Source organism: Pempheris klunzingeri, chromosome 17 (assembly GCF_042242105.1).
Source record: "Pempheris klunzingeri isolate RE-2024b chromosome 17, fPemKlu1.hap1, whole genome shotgun sequence".
In the NCBI taxonomy this organism is placed as follows: Eukaryota; Metazoa; Chordata; class Actinopteri; order Acropomatiformes; family Pempheridae; genus Pempheris; species Pempheris klunzingeri.
In genome coordinates, this window is record NC_092028.1 from 13,067,037 (window position 1) to 13,087,479 (window position 20,443).

General features: G+C 42.3%; 1 protein-coding gene across 1 annotated transcript in view; it reads right to left on the reverse strand.

Moving 5' to 3' along the window:
* cacna1ha (calcium channel, voltage-dependent, T type, alpha 1H subunit a) overlaps positions 1-16,993 on the reverse strand; it is a 104,404-nt gene extending 87,411 nt beyond the window's left edge. Inside the window, exon 1 of the mRNA XM_070848702.1 lies at positions 16,551-16,993. Within this exon, the coding sequence (XP_070704803.1) occupies positions 16,551-16,993 (443 nt within the window). The remainder of the gene's footprint in view (positions 1-16,550) is intronic.
* Positions 16,994-20,443: the final 3,450 nt, after the last annotated feature.

The window sequence follows — 20,443 nt, forward strand, 5'->3', positions numbered from 1 at the left end:
CTCTGATCTGTTCGTTAGCACACCATCTTGTTAAGTCTCTGCGCCTGCCGCTCAGCTAGCCAAAGGAGGGCCTGTCCAGCGTCCATCGCCATGCCGACACAAGGCCGCCAACCGGAACAAACCAGATCAGAGCTCGGTGCGTGGGAGGTCTGTCACACACACTCATGTTAGCACTCCTCTGCCTGCAGTGCATTATGGCATACACACACACACACTCACCATTGGAACTCCTGGCAGAATGTTATTAGACAAACACATACATGGAGACAAAAATGCCAACTACAGCACAAGCTCATGACAACTGTCCTCCTGCTGCATTATGCATGAACACCCACAGATGTACACTACTCTAGCACATCTACACACACACACAACAAGCACACACACAGCATCACACCATCGAGGAACAACTGATGCCTTTTAATTGCATCTTTATTTTGTGTTTTTAAGGTGAAACGCTGAATCGCTCTCCTTGCTGAGTTAATTGCAGGTTAAACCCACTGAACACTGTTGTACCAGAAAGTTTGGCATTTCAGTCTTCCTCTAAATGGGTGGTGGTAAACAGATGATGCTGTTCACCAATTAACTGTCTGCAAGCTGTAGACATATACCACTGGGGGTCTAATATTTCTACATTTTGCTTCACACTGTGAGAGTTTTTAATTGGGAAATGCTAAGAACCATACAGAAAACAGCGCACGCCATATTTATTTGTTCATTCTCTACAGCTCTACAGTGTTGTGTGAAGACATTCTTCTTCATCTGTAATATGACTCTAAGAGCATAAAACATGAAGTTCACAGAAAAAATCTTGAGATTTACCACTTGCATGAGACGGTTGATACAGTAAGCTTATTGATCCATAGCAACGAATGGGGTCATTACAGCTGCAGAAAGAGAGCTGTATGTGTGAACAAAGAGTAAAAGGCACTACAGTGTATTGCAGAACATGACCGTTCTTTGTGTGATGGATTCATTTCCCGCAGGCTGTGTTTTGATACCTGATTCCACTCCCGAGTTTTGTGTCAGCGACCTGTAAGTTGCGCGTTTATCACAGAACAAAGAGGCAGCGGTGCATGCAGAAGTGATTACACCGCTACAGGAGCTGTGCTGTCCATAATCTATAGATGTACAGACTACAGATATCAGATATCTACATGTACAGGTATCAGGTGCCAGTGGTAAATGAATCAGCCGTGTGCCTCACTGTGTGGAAGAGAGCGGCATCATTCTCTATGTGTAAGGCAACATCAGGCTTGTTTTCCCAACTTTGTAAAACAAAATGCAACAAATGCATGAATGCATAGATATACTATGCATAGATTTAATAAATTCAAGCAGATTTTGAGCATTACGCTTTGCGTTGCCAAGTTTACCTTTGATATTTCTGCATAGAATTTGATTTAGAAACCATGTATTACATTTTCTTCCCTCTGCACAATTAAAGCGCCACCAAGTGTAACAATCATATTAATAAGTATTCTGCAGGCAAACTGTGCAAACACGAATCGATATGTAAATTCTTGCACAGAGACAAAGAGGAAGGCAAACCACAATCACAGCAGTTTGCCTTTGTTTCATTAGAGGCTGTTTGCTTCAAGAAAAGTTAGATGTCTTAGTTTATCCACATTTATATTTACCACTGCAGCACATGATTATTCATACATGAAATATTTTCCCCATTACTTTTGCAAGCAGTGTTGTTTCTCAACTTCAACACTTTGTTTTCATAATTGCATTAACATGTCAGTGGCATTATGAGGTCGCGGCTAATTGTTGGCTCTATATTCAGTCTAACAATGTTTTGCTTTGTGACGTATGGCTCATCCCTCTCCAAACAAGTATATAACAGCACCATTGTGTAGCCACTTCAGCTAAAATCAGGACGTTTAACACACGCCGAGCACCGCGCACTTCAGCTGGGTCAGCTGCTTCACAACGCTCTTTCAGTGCACATTTCAAAAGGCAGTGTGTGCGGTGCGTTTTCCATGTGTGTGTGAACTGTATAATAGAGGTCCATTAGAAAGCAGACAGGGGGCCACTGAGAGCAACGTTCCTTCATTACAGCCTAATGGACATTAAACAGCAGTCACACTCACACACACACACACACACACACACACACAGGCGCGCACACATACACACACGCGCGCACACATACACAGGCAGCAAATAAGAAATGCTTTTGATAAGGCTGCCTTTCCTCCAATGAGACAATTAATGATCATCTGAACTGTCTGAGAAAGATTAATCCATCTGCATTGACCCACTGCCTGTGTGCATGTGTGTGTGTGTGTGTGTGTGTGTGTGTGTGTATAGCCTCTATGAGATGAGATAAACAATGGCAACTTCGATCCCGAGAACAATAGATTATTTACAGAGATGTCAATTCATTGGTTTTTGCTTTAATCATACTGACATGGAGCAGTCTCATTCCTGGTTTACAATAGATCTTCCACTTTCATAACACTGCCTTTGAAACAACACTCTCTAAACCCCGCCTCGTTCCCCATAGTGCTTTTATGACAGACTCCACCAATCTGATTAGATGTGTGCCGCATTTTACAGATGGATTTTACAGATGTGAAAATTACTTTTTTTTTTTTTTTTTACTGGAAATTAATTTACTGCTCACTACTAAGCGAGCTATTGAGTGTCTAATATACTGTATGGGGAGACATAATTGAGCGATTAAAAGGGATGATTTTGGGACCCATCTAAAGTAGAAAAAGCTCCTACCTGCATTGTTTTGTGACATCACACACCTCCTGCACATTGCTGTAGGTTCATTACTTACTTCATCTGTTGGGTCACTATATGGTCCGATTATAATCCCAAAATAACCAACAATGAGAAATCCACCATTGAGATGATTTCCAACCACAACAGGATAACTGAAAAAATATATTTTTTGTTTCATAATTATATTAACACTTATCTATTCAAGCTCATAATTGATGGGTAATGACCTGTGCTTTCTAAATATCCAGCGATTACATTGTTTGAAAATCACATCATACTTGCGTTCCCTTCTGAAAACGCCTGCACTGTGTCAACAGTAGCGTGATCCCCTATTTTGGCAGCGCCATTGATATTCGAGTCAGTGTGTAGAACTCTGACACTGAAAGTAGCGATCTGTGACTGAAGCCGTGATTGAAGGAAATATTATGACACATTTTAATATCATACCCTCATAAACTCTATCCCAATGTGACTCACACAGCAGCTGCAAAGTGTCCCAGAACATATTTTTTTTTGTACTAATGTGCAGTGTAAAATGTTCCATAAAGCATTAAACCTATAATTCATGGATAATTCAACAGGGTGAGGGTAAGAGACCGGAAACAAAGACACAAATATTGCAGACTTGACATGCTTGTGGTCAGATGACTTAAGCAGGCGACACAGCAAGCTGATGTGACATCTCCTCTTACTCTGCACGTCTCTCTGTGAGTTCACTGTCGGTTCAATTCGCTGTGGGTTACATCCTCAAACGGATATGAAGTCACCCAAAAAAAATCAGATATGAGCAGCGATTCAGAGTTGAGCGGGAACGCTACGTCAACTTAGCCTGCCTTTTTTTTGCTCCCTCCCTCTCTCCTTTTCTTTGTTTTATGTAGCCGGGTGGGTACTGCATCATTCTGCTGTTATCTCCCAACAGCCGCTGTTTCCAAGTGAGGCAGAGTTCAGCCTCCGCCGTCCAAAACCATCCGGCCAGAAGCTCTTAAAGCTGTGTAAATTCAGCTGCTTCCTCTGTCATGCACTACATCTCTCTTTGCCACTTTAGCTCATGCCAAAGCTGTTCCAGTATTCTTTGAAATGTTACATTCACTGTATAACACAAACACACCGGCACATACAGTGTCCATCTGTTCCATCTGAGACTCAATCTGAAATACACGCAGCCTTAATTGACCCTTAATTCTCTCTCCACCTCATTCTCCCTCACACCACACACTCTTTCTATATAATACCCATAAATAATATAGTTATTGACTCAGCACTCAAACATGGACACGCACACACTCATTGCAGACCGACAACCCCCTCCCCAACGCTCCAGTGTGCAGCAGTGCTATTCTGTTGCCTAGTAACCAGGTAGAGTTTCTAGTAAGAGCCGATTCGCCGAGAGAATCCCACTGTCCTAGACTTCTGCCTGTACTTCTCACTCTCACACTCTCTCTCTCTCTCTCCCTCACACACACACACACTCAAATTGTAACATTTGTGCTGTTTGAAGTTGCTTTCATTAAACTGTGCACATGCACTTTAAATTCACCCAGCACTTTTCCTCGCCATCAACCTTCAATCACCATTCTGCCATAAAACTAGGCTGCTGCAACGCTTTTTCTTCAGACTACACTTATCTACAGACCGATGTACACACACACACACACACTTACTCCTGTGCGCACAGGCCCATTTTGTAGACAAAGCAGAGACATGTGCTGCAGAGCTAAGAGAGGAAGAGGACCAGAGAGAAGAGGCTGCAGTTTTCAGGTCTCTACGGAGATGCAGTTAAGTATCAGGCTATATCCATTATACACTACTGCTGTAAAAGCATCTCTTACACTTAGACACACGCACAATGCTGGGCACTCAACAAGCATGAAGGCACAAATTTGGCAAACGAAGCGCCCTTAAAACAAGGTCACTCCTACTCTTTAAATTTGATTTTAAAAACATAACAATAGTACTTCAGCAATGAATTAGTGCATAAAAGGAGCCTTAAACATGCAAATATTACAATGCCAACCACATCACTCCACTCAAAAGTGCTATTTGATATTCCATTTCTGTGCTTTGAAGTGTATTCAGAGGAGATCATGAGCAGCAGAGACAGGAACTGAGAGAAAAATAGCAACTCTTTGTTAGTAATAAAGGAGGCTTGGGCTGAAACAAAGTTACATACATGCTAAAACATTGCAGTGATATGATCTCTATTTCTCTTTCTCAGTCTCACACACACACACACACACACACTGTGCAGTGCTGTCTGCATTGCCATGACAACCTACTGCTAGATGCTGATGGGTTTCCCAGATCTTTTATTTATTCATCCATCTCTGCATTACTCTTTCATACAACAACACACACACGGATGTGCATCTTTACACATGTGCGCATCCATGCATGCGCTCCCACTACGCTTCCTTACACATATATAAGCCCTTATTCACAAGCTGGCTTGACCATCAAAGTTTGTATTACAGAAGAAATCTGTACATGCCTTGTCTGCAGCAAAGAATGCGCGCCTGTGTTTATGCCAATTGGTGTGATGCAATTTTTGTAGCCTCCAAGACATTGTTGTGTCAAATGAAAAGCTGTCCATATAAAGTAGGTGTGCATGGCAGCCATCTCTCTCTCTCTCTCTCTCTCTCTCTCTCTCTCTCTCTGTGTATGTGTGTGTGTGTGTGCATCTCTGTCATTCCGACCATCTTTCAGACAGTAATGTGATCAGCAGTAAGGCGAGGGACTGCTGTGTTATTCATGTGGAGCTCGACTGTGGGGAAACAGCTCAGAACAGCGGGAACACACGGACACACATGCAGTACAAACACACACGCGCACACAAACACACGCCAACAACAGCAACATAAAGAAAAAGCTCATTAGGAACAGCAGTGCAGCTACTAAACAGCAAACGCACCAAGGCGATATGACCTAAAAACATAACTGAATACTAAGCACTCTATTGAAGATGGGATGACGAGAAAGAGCTCCAGACGACCGGGAGGGTCCACTGACAGCTCCAACCCCGGCACGAGGCAGGCTCCCTGGGGAGCCCTGCGCTGACCTCCCCCTCACAGCTCCTCCTCCAGAAGAAGAAACACATTATCGCCTTTTTGAGGTTATTTCTCGTGTCTAGAGTATCCTAGCGGGTGTACGAGCGAGTGATGTCAGTGTTTTGTTTGGCAATGCACCATGAGGTAAGCGTGGTTCCTCTGAATCAGTGGTAGCTCAGTTTTTCAATTATACCTGCTGACCTTCTTGCCTTTCACCTCTTATTTTTATAGCCTGAATAAATCCACTTTTACTGAACTCTGTTCCCCTCCAGCTCAACCCCTTGACCACCAAAACATCAAGCACCGACACACTCAGGCCTATAAATCAATACAGCCTGGGAGTCAGTTCATGTCAAATGCTCAGAGACTGGGAGGAATGATGAGAGATCCTTGACAGTTTATTCCAGAAAGTGTTCTCATTATCAAAAAAGAGCCCCTTGTCTAGCAGAGAGTGTGTGTGTGTGTGCATGTAAATGCATATTTCATACTGGAGTACACTGGAAAAAACACACATAACTGATCCCAACATCCAGTAGAGTAAAATTTGAAAAAAAAAATCTTCCACTTTCATAACACTGCCTTTGAAACAACACTCTCTAAACCCCGCCTCGTTCCCCATAGTGCTTTTATGACAGACTCCACCAATCTGATTAGATGTGTGCCGCATTTTACAGATGGATTTTACAGATGTGAAAATTACTTTTTTTTTTTTTTTTTACTGGAAATTAATTTGCTTTGGTGCATTTGCAGTCAGGACTCACACACGTTTTAGCAGCAAGAAAAGACAAGGGAATGAGAGGAGTAAGGAGGAGAAACAAAGAAAGAGCACACATTATTCAGCCGCAGCTTTTTTGGAGAGAGACAAGACGAGGGAGGCGGAGGAGAGGTTGGTTGAGAGAGTAGTTGTGTCTTGAGGACGAGAAAGCCACTGCATCTTCACTGCAGCAACCATCAACTGGCAGATAAAGACAATAGAAAGCACAACAGAGCAGGAGAGAGCGGCGAGGTACGTCCTCATCGCTCTCACTTGTGATTGGCTGAACACCGTGTCCAATTGTCAGAGAAGAGCGCCGTGTTAAAGCACACATGGCGTGCAGAGCAGACTGGATTTAAATGACCAATTTCTGTCCTTTTTCGCTTCATGCTGTTCCCGTTTGTCTTCTGCTCTCCTACTCCATCATCCCTCTCTCTGTCCTCACTCTCCTCTTTATCCCTTCATCCTTTCCTTCTCTCCTTGCTCTTGTCTCGACTTTTAACTCCCACCTTTTTCTAACATCCTGCTCGTCTACTTCCTGTCCCCTCTCTTTTGCCGTCTGTTTTCTATCCCGGACTTCATTTGCTTCCTCTTTTGCTCAATTTTTTCCCTCTAGTGTCATCTCTCTCTCTCTCTCTCTCTCTCTCTCTCCTTTCCTAAATTCTTCTCATCGCTCCTCTCCTGTCACTCTACCTACCACCTGCTGCACTCACACACACACACACACACATTCATTTCCTATCGTTTCTCTACGTCTAATGTGGGTGTTGACTAAGAGAAACTGCTTGTGTATGGAGTTCCATGATTAGAGTGACGGAGCAGGTTTGGGATGGTGGGTTGATCTGTAGAAACACAGAATACACTTCTAGACCCCCTCATCAACACGTTGCGTAACCATGGCAACAGCTGCCGAAAATCCCTCCCCTGGTAGAGGAGGGCCAATCAGTGCCACACACTGCCACTACAGGGAACTTGACTGACAGCTCTATGAGTTAAAAGACACACTGGGCAGACAGAACTCAGACACTGTATGCACCGACTCTGTACCTATAAAACTAATTCACTCTCTTTTTTACAGCTTATCTGTTTCAAATTATTTTTATCAAATATAACACACTGCAGAGAAATGTTATAAATGCTGGATAAAAGCAGCAACATACCGTGAAATGGCTAATCAGCTTTTCTTGGATTGTCTGATAGTATCAGGACACTTGTCCTCTCGGTGAAGCTCATTGCTGGCAGGTGAAAAGAAGGGTCTGTCTGCACCATGTGTCACAGAGGTGGCACACGTCTGTCTGCATCTCTCCCCGGGCCAAATGTGCCCTTAGCAGTGACAAGGACTGCAGCACATAGGGAATTAGACATTTGAAACTAACAGAAAAATAATGGAGAGGCACAAAATCAGATTAAAATGTGCGTATCTAGGAGGTAATTCACAGCATATTTAAACTATTAAAACTGCTGAGCAGAAACGACCTGTTATACTGTGTTCAGATAGCAGAGGGATGTTCAAGAGCTCAATAGTCTGCTCCTTAACAGATTAACCTTCTGACCTTGAACACCAGCAGCCACCAGCTTCACTCAGATTGACCTTTAACCTTTGGCACATCGAACTCATCAGCACATTCTGATGAACCACAACCTGGCTGGTTGGCAGGGAGTTCTATGACACACACTGACATCGACACTATGTCTTCTTACGCTTATCACTGTAGTTATAGGCGGAGACATTGTCCTCCCCACATTTTTAAACTTGACAAAGTTTTTGGGAAATACCCTTCTTCAATTCCATGCCGAGCGTTAGATAAATACGCTCTCACTTCTGTGTGGTGAATCAAACACAGCACCGGTTAGCTTCGCTCAGCTAAAGACTACAAACAGGGGGAAACAGCTCGCCTGGCTCCACCCAATCTCATGGTGAAAACATGAAGGGAGTTACTTTTCTTGGCCAAAAATACCCCCCCTCAAGACCACAACTTGTTGTTTTTACACATCTGTTTATGTATGGCTTTATCAGACAAGGTATCGTGTGTTATTTAATGAGGCTCAGATGAGCTTGTTGGTAGATTTTGTTGCCTCAAGACAGAGACAGGTTAGCTGTTTCCTCGATTCAAGTGTTTAAGCTAAGCTGAGCTATCCAGCTGCTGGCAGCAGCCTTATATTTACAGTACATGAGAGTGGTATCAGTCTTCTCATCTAACTCAACAAGACAGCGAATAAGCGCATTTCCTTAAATATAGTTATAGGGTTTCTGTCCACAATCCTGGTGACTTCTATAATTTCACAGACACCAGCTATCATCTGGCCAGCAGCACAGACAAATCAAAATTGAGACACACACACACACACACACTGCAGTGCTTTGTGGAGTCAGACGCTCAGAGCCTGAGGCAGGAGAGGGTCACTGCCTAAACACTTGGTGTGTGTGCCACGTATACCCATATGCACGTACACGCTGCGTTTACACACATTGAACTCAGCGCCATTAGTTCCAGATCATTTTGCGAAGCAGTCTGTAAACAGTGAGCCTGGGGATAAACAAAGATCCTACTGTACTGGAAGTAATCCCACGACACACACACACCTTAACACGCTGTGCACACATGCACCTACTCAGCCACACACACACACACACACACACACACACACACAAAGACAAAATGCACAAACTGGCTTTTACACATAAAGACAGAAAAATTAATAAATACCTGGAAGGCGTATAAACAATATTACACTGAAATACATATTTGTTTACTTATTATGGTTAGCTACATAATGCTTTCCAAAACAACAATTATGACCCATTTAAGCCTGGGTATCATTTGAAATTGTACTGTAATAGTCCCAGTATGATGCCAGAGTTTCTATATATACTATAATAATCAGAATCATATTGTAAATGTTTTCTACAAAACTTTGATTTCATTCATCAAACACAAGCAGCTGTACAAGAATCCTGCATAAAAGTCTACAATGGCAAAGCAATGATTTAAACCAAAACACCACTGATCAAAAAGCAGCTGCACAAAATTATGAACAGGCTATAAATTCCTGTAAAATGTGGAATTAGCGGATACTTTTATTTTGAAAAGTTCCATATAGCACTTAAGCAGTCATATTTTCTACTTCCTTACTTTCCTAAAGTGATATTCATGTATTCTTATGGAAGCAAATGTGTACTATCTTATGCGATAAGCATGTTTAATTTTAGTTAAGTTACGTTCGTATGCATTTGTAAACCAAACACAAATAAAGTGTAAACTAGTGTAAAGAGAAAGTGTAAAGACAGTTTCATCATATCTTTATGTTTTGGGGAGTTGTGTACGGTATGCATAGCTTGTAACGCTGGCACTGTTGACACCATAGCGGCGAGCGTGGAGCATTTGGCGGCTGTGGCATTACACAGGCAGAGAAAGCACTTGTGCAAGAGCGACCCTGTGAATGCTTTGTTTCTCTACAATTGTTTATCTGTTGGTTTATGTATGGCCATTTTCTGTTGTAGTATTTTACAGAAATAATGGTATTAGCGTGTCATGTCTGGTGCAAAGCAATCAGCTGCTAAAATGTGGTCCCTGGAAGTTTGGTCCGCATCCATTATAGAACACAACGCAGAGTTAGGCCAACTGCACATATACTCTGCACACACATGCACAAAGACACACACAGCCACACACGTTGTGAGGACTGTGCAGGGTGTGCCAGGATTTTATACGTCAGAGAGACAGAATCCCTCTGTCTCTGCAGTGATATACACCTCATGACCCCCAATCTGCTGTTATCATGTGCTCAGGCCAAATATAATGAGTCACCAAACACACACACACACACACACACACACACAGACGCTCTGCTCAATATAAGTACAGCGAGATGAACACTGGCTGTCAGAGAGGGAGACATGCATAGAATAAGCCCGTCAGTGTGCATATACAAACACACACACAGAAACACACACATACATACATACATACATACATCAGGATGCCTGTTTGAGTGGCAGTAAGAGAAAGACAACCTGCTGACATCAAGGCCAAATCTCTTTATCCCTCACACTGCAGCGATGGAGTCATTTTAAGGCATAAACACGCATAGAGACGAGAATGAGACCTCGTCTTCCTGTAACTGCATCAGTTACAGGAAGTAGACAATTTAAACTGCTTGCCCTGAAGACGGAGCTTATTAGGGGTCATTTTACCACTGCTGTACTGATGCTTGTTAGAGACCCCCCCCCCCCTCAGCAAAAATCCTGATGTCAACACTTATTGTGGCTACATTTTACTGAGATTCTTCATGCTAAACAGTTAAAATTGTGTTAAATCTGTCTTCTATTTCATACAACTGGGTGATAGTATCCTCTCTGCCAGCATCCCCAAATGTGCTGAGATATTACCTGAGCTTGATCTACCTAAAAAAGTGGTTTCATGCTTAAATAAGGATCACATTCTTTTAACAGTCTTGTGCGATGATGAATATCAGCTTCTGATACTTCACACAAATCATCACAACAGGTTCTCTAGAGCTCTGTGTGTGTGTGTGTGTGTGTGTGTGTGTGTGTGTGTGTGTGTGTGTGTGTGTGTGTGTGTGTATCTCCACGTAACCTCATCTGTATTCATTTATGAAGGAAGTGCATGAGGCCCTCTCAATGTGTTTAGAGTATAGGATGACTAATGGAGACAGATAGCATGATGAATCCACTCATCTGTAATGGATTAACCCTGTCTGGCCCCTGAATCTGATCTAATCAGCCTGAATCAGCTTGTTATTTTATCACGCCATCTAACCAGCGGCGCCCAAACATCCAGCCTTGTGACAGTAGTCGCAGGAGGTATTAGTACTGAAGAAGTCAATTCACGTATAATGGATTGCAACTCCAACTGAACTGAACTGCATTATCTACTGGATAGACTGCTTCTCCGGAAATTCCTCCAGGACCACACACTGCTGATTTTGAATATTTTAGCCTGCGGTCGAGCAATTGATTTACATGCAGCCATTGTTTGTCTGTTCAGTTTCATAAACTTCATTAGTACATATATTTCAGTATAGATTCAACTGCTAACTATTTTGTCTATTCCTGAATTCATTCTTTCATGTATAAAATGTGAAAAAGATAGTGAAAAATATTCATCAACATTTCCCAGAACCCTTCCTCAAATTGCTTGTTTTGCTAGATTAGATGATAACTTGCTTGAGATGGGTAATCCCATACAGTTTTTGTCCACGTTATGTTTCTCACTCTGCATTCTGCATTCTGCATTTTGTTAAATGCACTTATAAGCTACAATGCATGAGACAGACAAGGAGCAAAGATGTATAAAATATTTAGCAGCTTGAACGCATCAATATGGTAAATGGACTGTACATGTAAGTGCCCTTCTAGTCTTTTCGACCACTGAGAGTGCTTTTGCACTACATTCGCACGGGAGGAATCTAATTAAGGACTCACACTCCGGTGTGAATGTGTGTGGTTCAGTGTCTTTGCCCAAGGACACGTCAACATGCGGACTGGAGGATTGGTGGTCTAACTCTGACCTACAGCCACCCATAGTTTTGTATGGTGGAATCAGCATCAATGCATCTCATCTTTCATCATGGACTTAGCGTGGCTTGCATCGGAAGTTGACCATTGGTCTTTGTGTCTCATTTAAAATTAGGGGGGAAAAAAATCTAGTTTAATTTCCTGATTGTTTTGTATGGTGGATGACTCAAGAGCAGAAGAGTAACTGAAATAAACAAGCTCTATATCTTGCTGTTGGTTCTACCTCGAGTTTTCCCATTTTTATACTTCTATTCCACTGCGTCGCCGAGGGAAATGTTCTTTTTATCCCATTACATTTGTCTGACAGCTTTAGTTGCTAGTTTCTTTTCAGACTAAATATATTTTTTCATACCTTACTGTCCAGTGAAAGATGTGGAGATTTTGATTTGAAACAGTATTGTTCTAGCACTTTTACTTCAGTGAAAGATCTGAATACTTCTTCCACCACTTACAATGAGCCAAGACCTTCATTTTTCTGCACATCCTAAGATGTTTATGTTCAAATAGGAGAGCAGGCCGGTGATGGTGATGGTGAGCATAACTGTTGACCTGCTTTATTGCAATATCTAGACCTGGACTGCGGGGAATCTGGGGTTCAGTTTGATTGCTGTTTTTTCTAATCTCTGGCATGTGAGTTGAGAAAAGGTATGGCCGTAAAAAAGACTAGCTTTCCAATGAATGGAAAAAAAAAACGTAGGTAACCATTTAATGTTCTTTATCTCTTTGTCTGTCCTCTCTAGACTCACACTTTAACCGATGTGTTGCATGCCTTTGTGTGGTTGAGTGGCAGAGCATTTACGCTGTGAATAATATTTACATAGCCCACTGTGGACCACCAACTCTGCAATGCTTATACAGTGGATCCTGCACACACACACACCCACACACTCAGACACTGAGGAACAAAACACAGACAGAGCTGTCCAGAGAGATCAGCTCTTGTGACATAACCTGGCTCCAGTTATAATGCAATGCCAAGCATGTGACAGTGTGTCTTATTCATTAGCCGTGCTATCTTGGTACAAACAATCTGCGCTATCGCCAAACAGTAACGCATCTTTTACCATCACCTGGAAATCAGAAATGTGATCTGGACAAAAGAAGTGGGCTACCTCAGCAACCACTGCAGAGCTATTCCTGCTACAGTGCCATGAACAAGACATAATATAATGCAACAGTAACATCTGTCAGACAGCAGGCTGCCAACCCATATGTCTTTTGTGTTTAAGTCCAACTGGATAAAGTGGGATCATCTTTAGACATTACCCCTCTCCTTTCCTTATTTGCTTGCTCTAATTTGCACGTATCTAAAATAAAATCCCTGCATTACCACGTCTTTATCTTCATCCTCTCAAAAGAGTTGCGTGGATATACATGCACCTTTAAAACAAGGATTTAATCAACACTTTCTCAGCTGTAGACCAATACCTGAAATAAAACATTCAAGTGTCCAAACTTTGAAATATCCAAATACACCTTGAGCTCTTGCATGCAAATACTAGCATAAGAAGAAATAGCAAGAGCTAACTTGGATGCAACTGCTCATACCGCAGTGGCAGCCTCCTTCAATTGTGCAGTACTTTAATTTCATCAAGCACCCCTGTACTCTGAGAGCGCATAACAACACTTATTTCCATGGCTCGGTTCTGTAGCGCCTACACTGAGCAGCATAGATATAACACTGTGATATTAAACCCCAAAGTGAAATTTCCTTTTGAAACAGAGATCTTGGAGCTGGTAGAGATGCTTTGTATTGCTCAAGGATGCTTGGTGGAGTAGATGATTGGTTGACAGCTTGCATCCAGATCCAAAGATTTTAAAGCAGACCTCTTTAACCACTAGGCCTTTCCTTGAGGGCACCAACATGACCTCAAACCCTAAATTATACAAATCATTTTTCACATAAAGATTAGTTGACTCATCCTGGAGGGTTATATTCAGCTTGTGGAAACAGATGTATAATGCCTTCCGTGGCTCTGAAAAGCTTTTCTGATTACATCACCAGGGTTACCTTGAGTTAGAAATTTCAGACATTTGATAGAAAATGTGCATTGTAGACTGGGGGAATGGAGTTTGAAAGATTATGGCATTAAACAGACAAGAAAGGTCTAATGAAAGACACTATTTGGTTGCATTTGTAGTAGAGATAAACTGATATATTTGGATATTAGCTTGGCAGAAACATCTGTATCTGCGTATACGTTGGCAGCAAGAAAGTTGGCATGTCTTTATCAGATTTAAACTCCTAAATATCAATATTGGTTTTGGCGTAAAGGCTGCAATTTGTAGGATCCAGCACTTTGGAGGCTTGAATAATACTAGGGACTAAAACTCTGGATATCTTGGTCTCTGCTGCGACAATTCTAAGCAGTTGACCTTTTCTCTATAGCAATTCCCCGAACTTTACACAAGGGAGATAATAAATCACCGGAGAGCTGCTTTAACGTTGGAGGCATAACTGGCACCTGACAACCACTAAGAAAAACACAGCACTGAATATGCACCTATCATGAAAATAATTTCCATCCCTGATTGAAACAACAGTTCACCAAAGACAGGTAGCTTCAGATCCATATTCAGGTCTTGTCGCCAGGAGGGTCATTAAGCAGAGTTGGCTGTTGCGCATTTATACAGACGACACAGTGACGAGGGTCAAACCCACGTCAATGGTCTGTCTGACTGTTGTATGAATCATCAACCCCCCCCACACCCGCCCATAGAGCTGGCAATCTTTTTTGAGGATGCAGAGGTGCATAAATCTTTACACGCAGCTTTGCGGCTCCGTACTCATGAGACAACTGTGCATATGTATCTCGCTGCTTATCTGCCTGTCTACAGTATCTATTTCCTCTCAAACTTCAAATGCCTTGTAAAGATTCACCTCCAAAAGGTACACTTCCACCTCCAGGCTGCCATAAGCCTGTACACACACACATACACACACAGACTCCAAAACATCATGCACTTCTGTTACAAAATCCTCTGTGGAGGCAGCCAGTCAGAGTCTACAGAACTCAGCTAGCAACTATAGCAGCTGTAACCTACCCCCAACAAGACAAATAGAAGATACAAGGAGAAAGAATACATTTGCATTTTTATAAATACCCTGCAGATTAGACTCAAGGTACACAGGAATGTAAATAAATATGACTCAGGTCCTGATTTTGTTTTTACACCGCCCACCTCACCGCATCAGGAAGGAAAATATATTGCAGTAATTCATCTTCAAGTCCTTTTCATAGTGCTTAGATTTGGATGCACATTATGTTCCTTTTTTTGTCTGTGCTCCAGTGTATTTAAACATCCCACAGATGAAAATTATCCAAGCAGGATGTTCAGTTGAAGGGCAATCACAGATACTAAAACAGACATGAGTAGCTCATTTCACTTGGACTATTTGGCATCCCCACACTAAAATGAATGATTTGTAGCACAAAATGGCTGCCTGTTAGCAGAGGGATACTGTAACCTCAAAATATGGTATTTCATTGATGATGAGGATCTTCAAACATTCTGGTAATTTATCCAAGAGCAATGGCTGTTACCCATCACTTCAAATCTACTCCAGACAAACCCAGGTAAAGTTCACTAACACAACAAGGGAAACACAACACCGATGCAAAGCAACACTTTAGATAGCGGAGATGAACAGAAGGATGTTATCACAGTGACCAAACGAGCATGATTCCCTATGCTCGGATTCCCCACAGACTCTCTCCAAAAAGGTTGTTTCTCACCTTGCTCTTTCAATTACACGATGATGATGACTCAATGCAGAGCAAAAGTACACCTATAGCCATTTGACATTTGAGAACTGTGTCCCTTCGCTGGAGGTGGCTAAAATGCAATGTCTGTGATCAAATTTGCACAAATAAAGCAAATGCTTGCTTTAATGTGTACCTGAATGTACTTTTGACAGCATAAAAGCTCTGTTAGTGGCCCCGACAGAGACAACACTGCCTCATTAACCCAGCTGTACCAATGTGGGTCTGCCAAGTGAAAGACCGACTCACTGGATTTGGTGACTAATGCGATATTTTAGCCATACAGAAAAGCACAGCCCAGTACACAAGATTAAAATAGAAAGATCTCAGAATCTCAAGTCAGCGCAGGAGAGAAACTCAGCACACATAACATCCACTATTTTCCCAGTGAATATGAGCTCAAGACAACTGCAGCAACACCAGTTATTCCTACAAGCACTTCATTACTCATCTTGTATTCCCAAACAATGGCATCCTAAGGAGGGTTTGACCCCAGCGTTTGGATAGATTACCTGTCAAATCACCAGAGTTAAGCGTGCTACTGGTGCTTGTTTGGTCTCATAGGAATAAGCAAGGCGCTACATTTACACGGCGGGCATAAAGCTTTCATCATGTTGGTGTGTGTTTCAGGCAAATACAGGAGTGAAGGCATGTTTGGTCTTACCAGGTGTCGGACAGAGTTAGGTTTCCAGCATATGAAAGGATATGGGTTACAGACGACGCGAAGACACCAGTTGCGAGGCCTTGTTGTTTGCTTTAAGCAGAAGAAGGCCACGGGGGCCAGGGCCGGATACGGCTGCTGGTCCTCCTCCTCGGAGACACAGTCTGGATCACGAATAGGAGCCGTGATGCGAACTCCCAATGTTGGTCCAATTTCCACTTCCAGCTCCGGTTCCTGGTCTTCATGCTCCTGAACCTCAGGACTCCATTGTTCTCCTTCGCCCTGACCTCTACTGCTCGTCCTCCCCCTCTCCACCTTCTCCCTTTCGTCTTCATCATGGCCTCCTCCGGGGTCAACATCAGGACCCGGGGCGTCCTTCCTGTAGGGCGTCGGTATAGCGAGCCTCACCTCCTGCTGGACCTCCTCCTGCTCCTGCCCCTCTGGGCACTCTGCGTACTGAAAGCGTGCTCTCCCCTCGCCATCAGTCATGATAGAGCATCAGGCAGAGCCACTCTGAAGAGGTCAGAGGGAGAGAGGTTAGAGAGAGGTGGGAAGCGGGAGAGGTGGAAAAGATGGACGACTGTGCGATGAGAGACGGAGGTAGAGGGAGGTACATTTGCAAAGATGCGGAGAAACAGTGACAGAAATGGAGGAGGGTGAAAGAGAGAGATCAACTCAGTAAAGAGCAATTGGAGACAAATCACACAATGAGCCAAATAAACACTCAGGCCGTTTCCTCCTCTAATCCCTCAGCAGCAAAAGTACTCTCTACCAATCAATCTAGAAACAGATTTTCAATATTCGTTTGCGAACCTGGCAGCTTGAGGCTTTCCATGAGCATTTATTTCACTAAAGCGCCCCGTCAGTTCAAACACTTTTTATTTCCCTCTCTCCAAAATGACCTATCCATATGTTGGGGGGAAAAAATGATCACGCAAAACTAAGAATCTTTGCAGGGGCATCACATAAATATTGTGTCATTATGATATACGAATACAGTAAACTCACTGAGGGACAATTGTTATTTCAGGGACAGCAAATAGTTAGAAACACAGAAATGTGTCCATTAAAATTAGATACTAAAGTCTGCAAGTGCCAAAGAAATATAGTGTGATATTATTGGAATAGTGTTTTTTTTTTTTACTCTGTCTCCCTGGCTCTTCCTGTTGCTATGTGATTGAACAGATGGACTGCTCTGTCTCTGGTCTACTGGAGGTTTTTAGCCCACACCACGCAATGGTGGGCAGGGAATGCGCAAAAAGAAAAAAAAAAAAAAACACATTCCATGCCACACTAATCCTGATTATTATAATAAGTAGAATAACATGGAGAGCAAAACATTAGTCATCATAATCCAGCTAACAGACTTTTCTCTTGTGAGGGCTTTTTAATGGGCTTTGTTGTCTATCGTTTGCCGTTATATGAAAGAAAAAAAAAAAAAAAAGCGCATCTCACGGTTGAGGCAGTTGCATGCTCTGCTGAAGGGATTGTATGACAAAAAGAGAGAAAATGTTGAACATGCTCTCGTCAGAATAGCTGTTGAAAAGTACCTTTCAAACGGTGCCAAAGGAGAGAAAAAACGCCTGAGGGAATGGAGCGCCCATCACCTGTGTTTTTGTTGATTCGTCTTTAAAAAGTGGGCTCAGTCCTGGACTCGACAGACATTAAAACATTACAGTCAAACAGAACAACTTCACTCTTTTAAAATACCTTATCGAGACGGAATCGGAAGTTCCCATAAGCATGATCCGTGACTTTCCGTGTTTCTAGCGCACCCAGCCTTTCTCAGCAACCCGGAGCTCTCCTTTCCTTTCTTTCTTTCCTCTCTTCCCTCTCCTCAAAGAAAATCTCCTCACTTCTTTTGTTCTTCACAGATCAAAATGTAATCCGAGAGCCGTTCCAAAAGAAAAAAAAACAAAAAAAAAAACAACCAAAAAAAAAAATCACAGGAAGTAATCAAAGAATCACTTGAAGTGGTCTTAATTTGCGCGTTGGCTTAAACGGGAACATCTATCCACATCCACGCATCCATCCATCCGTCCATCCTCGCTGAGGTGTTGGTTACGCAGCGTGGAGCGGAGATGCGCGCGGGAGGGTCGGACCGTGTGGGTCGCTGTGCTGAAGCTCCGTGGATGATCTGACACGGAAAAACTTGGCCCAGGACCCGGGAGCCCTGACACGTGACTTGATGCCCGGCTATAGGGACGTAGCGCACAGCGGGAGACGCGCACACACGCGCTCGAAAAAAGGCACGAAGAACCAAGCTGGGCGCGCACGCCCCGCGATGTTTCATGCATCACCATGCAGGCGGCAGTACATAATGGAAATGGTATGAATCATATAATAGCCCATACCTTCCGTGACTGCCACACAGGAAACTCTTATTATTATTAATATTCTTAGTAGAATTGTAATCAGCATTATTGTTCCTTGATATTCCTCTAATATGTAGCTACTGTATATAAACACAGTGCAATGGGGAGCTAAAGTAGGGGAGGTCAATAGTGTCTATACTTCCTATGTTTTCGTACACACACACACACACACCCACAAACAGTAGGTGATTTCTTTATTTTTTACACTGAAAAAAATATGAGTGGATGTATGTAGCATGATTAAATCTGTGATATCTCTACTGCCTGTCCAGAATGATGAAATGGTTGCTTCCATGCGAGATATTAAGCTTACATCTGTACATGAATGTTTTGAAGTTAATCTGCATTTGTTCAGAACACAAGACACTGTGCGTTTTTCCCCTAACAAGATGTATTGATGTAATCCAGCCAATCTTTTTATGTACACCCACACAACAAGCAATCGTCTTTTTCTTTTTTTTTTTTTTTACTTTGTTCCATTATAATTGCGAAGTGGGAGGAGCTGCAGGTTAGAATATTTTCCCCCCATTGTTTTCCCTCACTTGGAATTTTACTTAAATTTACTTACTCATGGCCGTCCTAAATGTTCCACAGCCTTAGGTCATTCAGTAAGTCTGTCTGTGCTTAAGACGCCTGCTGAAGCTGCAAAATATATAAATTCAATGTCATGCGATATTGTACTGATCATTTTGTAACAAAATACTGCACAACAGTTGCTGAGATAAACAGAAATGTCTGTAAAAAGTCCACTCGAAGTTATGCAGTTAAATCAAAGGTAGTCTGGCAAAACTAGCCAAACTATGGAATTTGAAGCTCGGTGATCGGTGCTTTCTTAAGGCAAAGCATGATGGGATTCATTGTGGACTTCTAACGTCTTCATGAGCACAGTTTTGTACCTTTGGCTTTTTTTTTTCTTTTTTTATAAATGAACCTGAATTATTTCAGCACAACTGCTACTTGTTTGTTCTGATGATTCACCAGGAGAGTTTCATGCCCTTTTTATGAGTGCTGCATATCGATGCTGCAGCTTATGTATGATACTTTCCGAGCTGTTCCAGTTCAAGGTATGATGTCAGGGATTCATGTGTAAGGGAAGTCAGCAGAAGGTCATCTGGCTCAGCCAGAGAAGGATAGTATGAGCTCAAAAAGCATGAAAACATATGTGCCCAGTGAGCACTATCAGCAAGATAACTGTGCTGCCATTAATGTGGAATGCTGCATTAATCTCAAATGACATATTAGTTTGCAATATACAACACTGGAAAAACACATCCAGTGTTTAAAAAAAAAAACGTGACATGGTAAAAGTAAAAATTGAGTAAAACTGCAAAGTTGTTATTTTGAAAAATATTTGTTAATGGATTTTTTTGTATAATCTACATTATCGTTCATATGTTGCTCAGGTTGCTTGTCATGGTTGAGTACCTGTATTCAATCAGGCAACTGCTGATTCTGTGCAGCGTCAACGTCTTTATAGGCAATTTGATTTGACAATCAATTTAAACTCCCATGCTGTCTGGGTGATCGATCACAAATACATACACTATATTTAATGAAGAGTGGT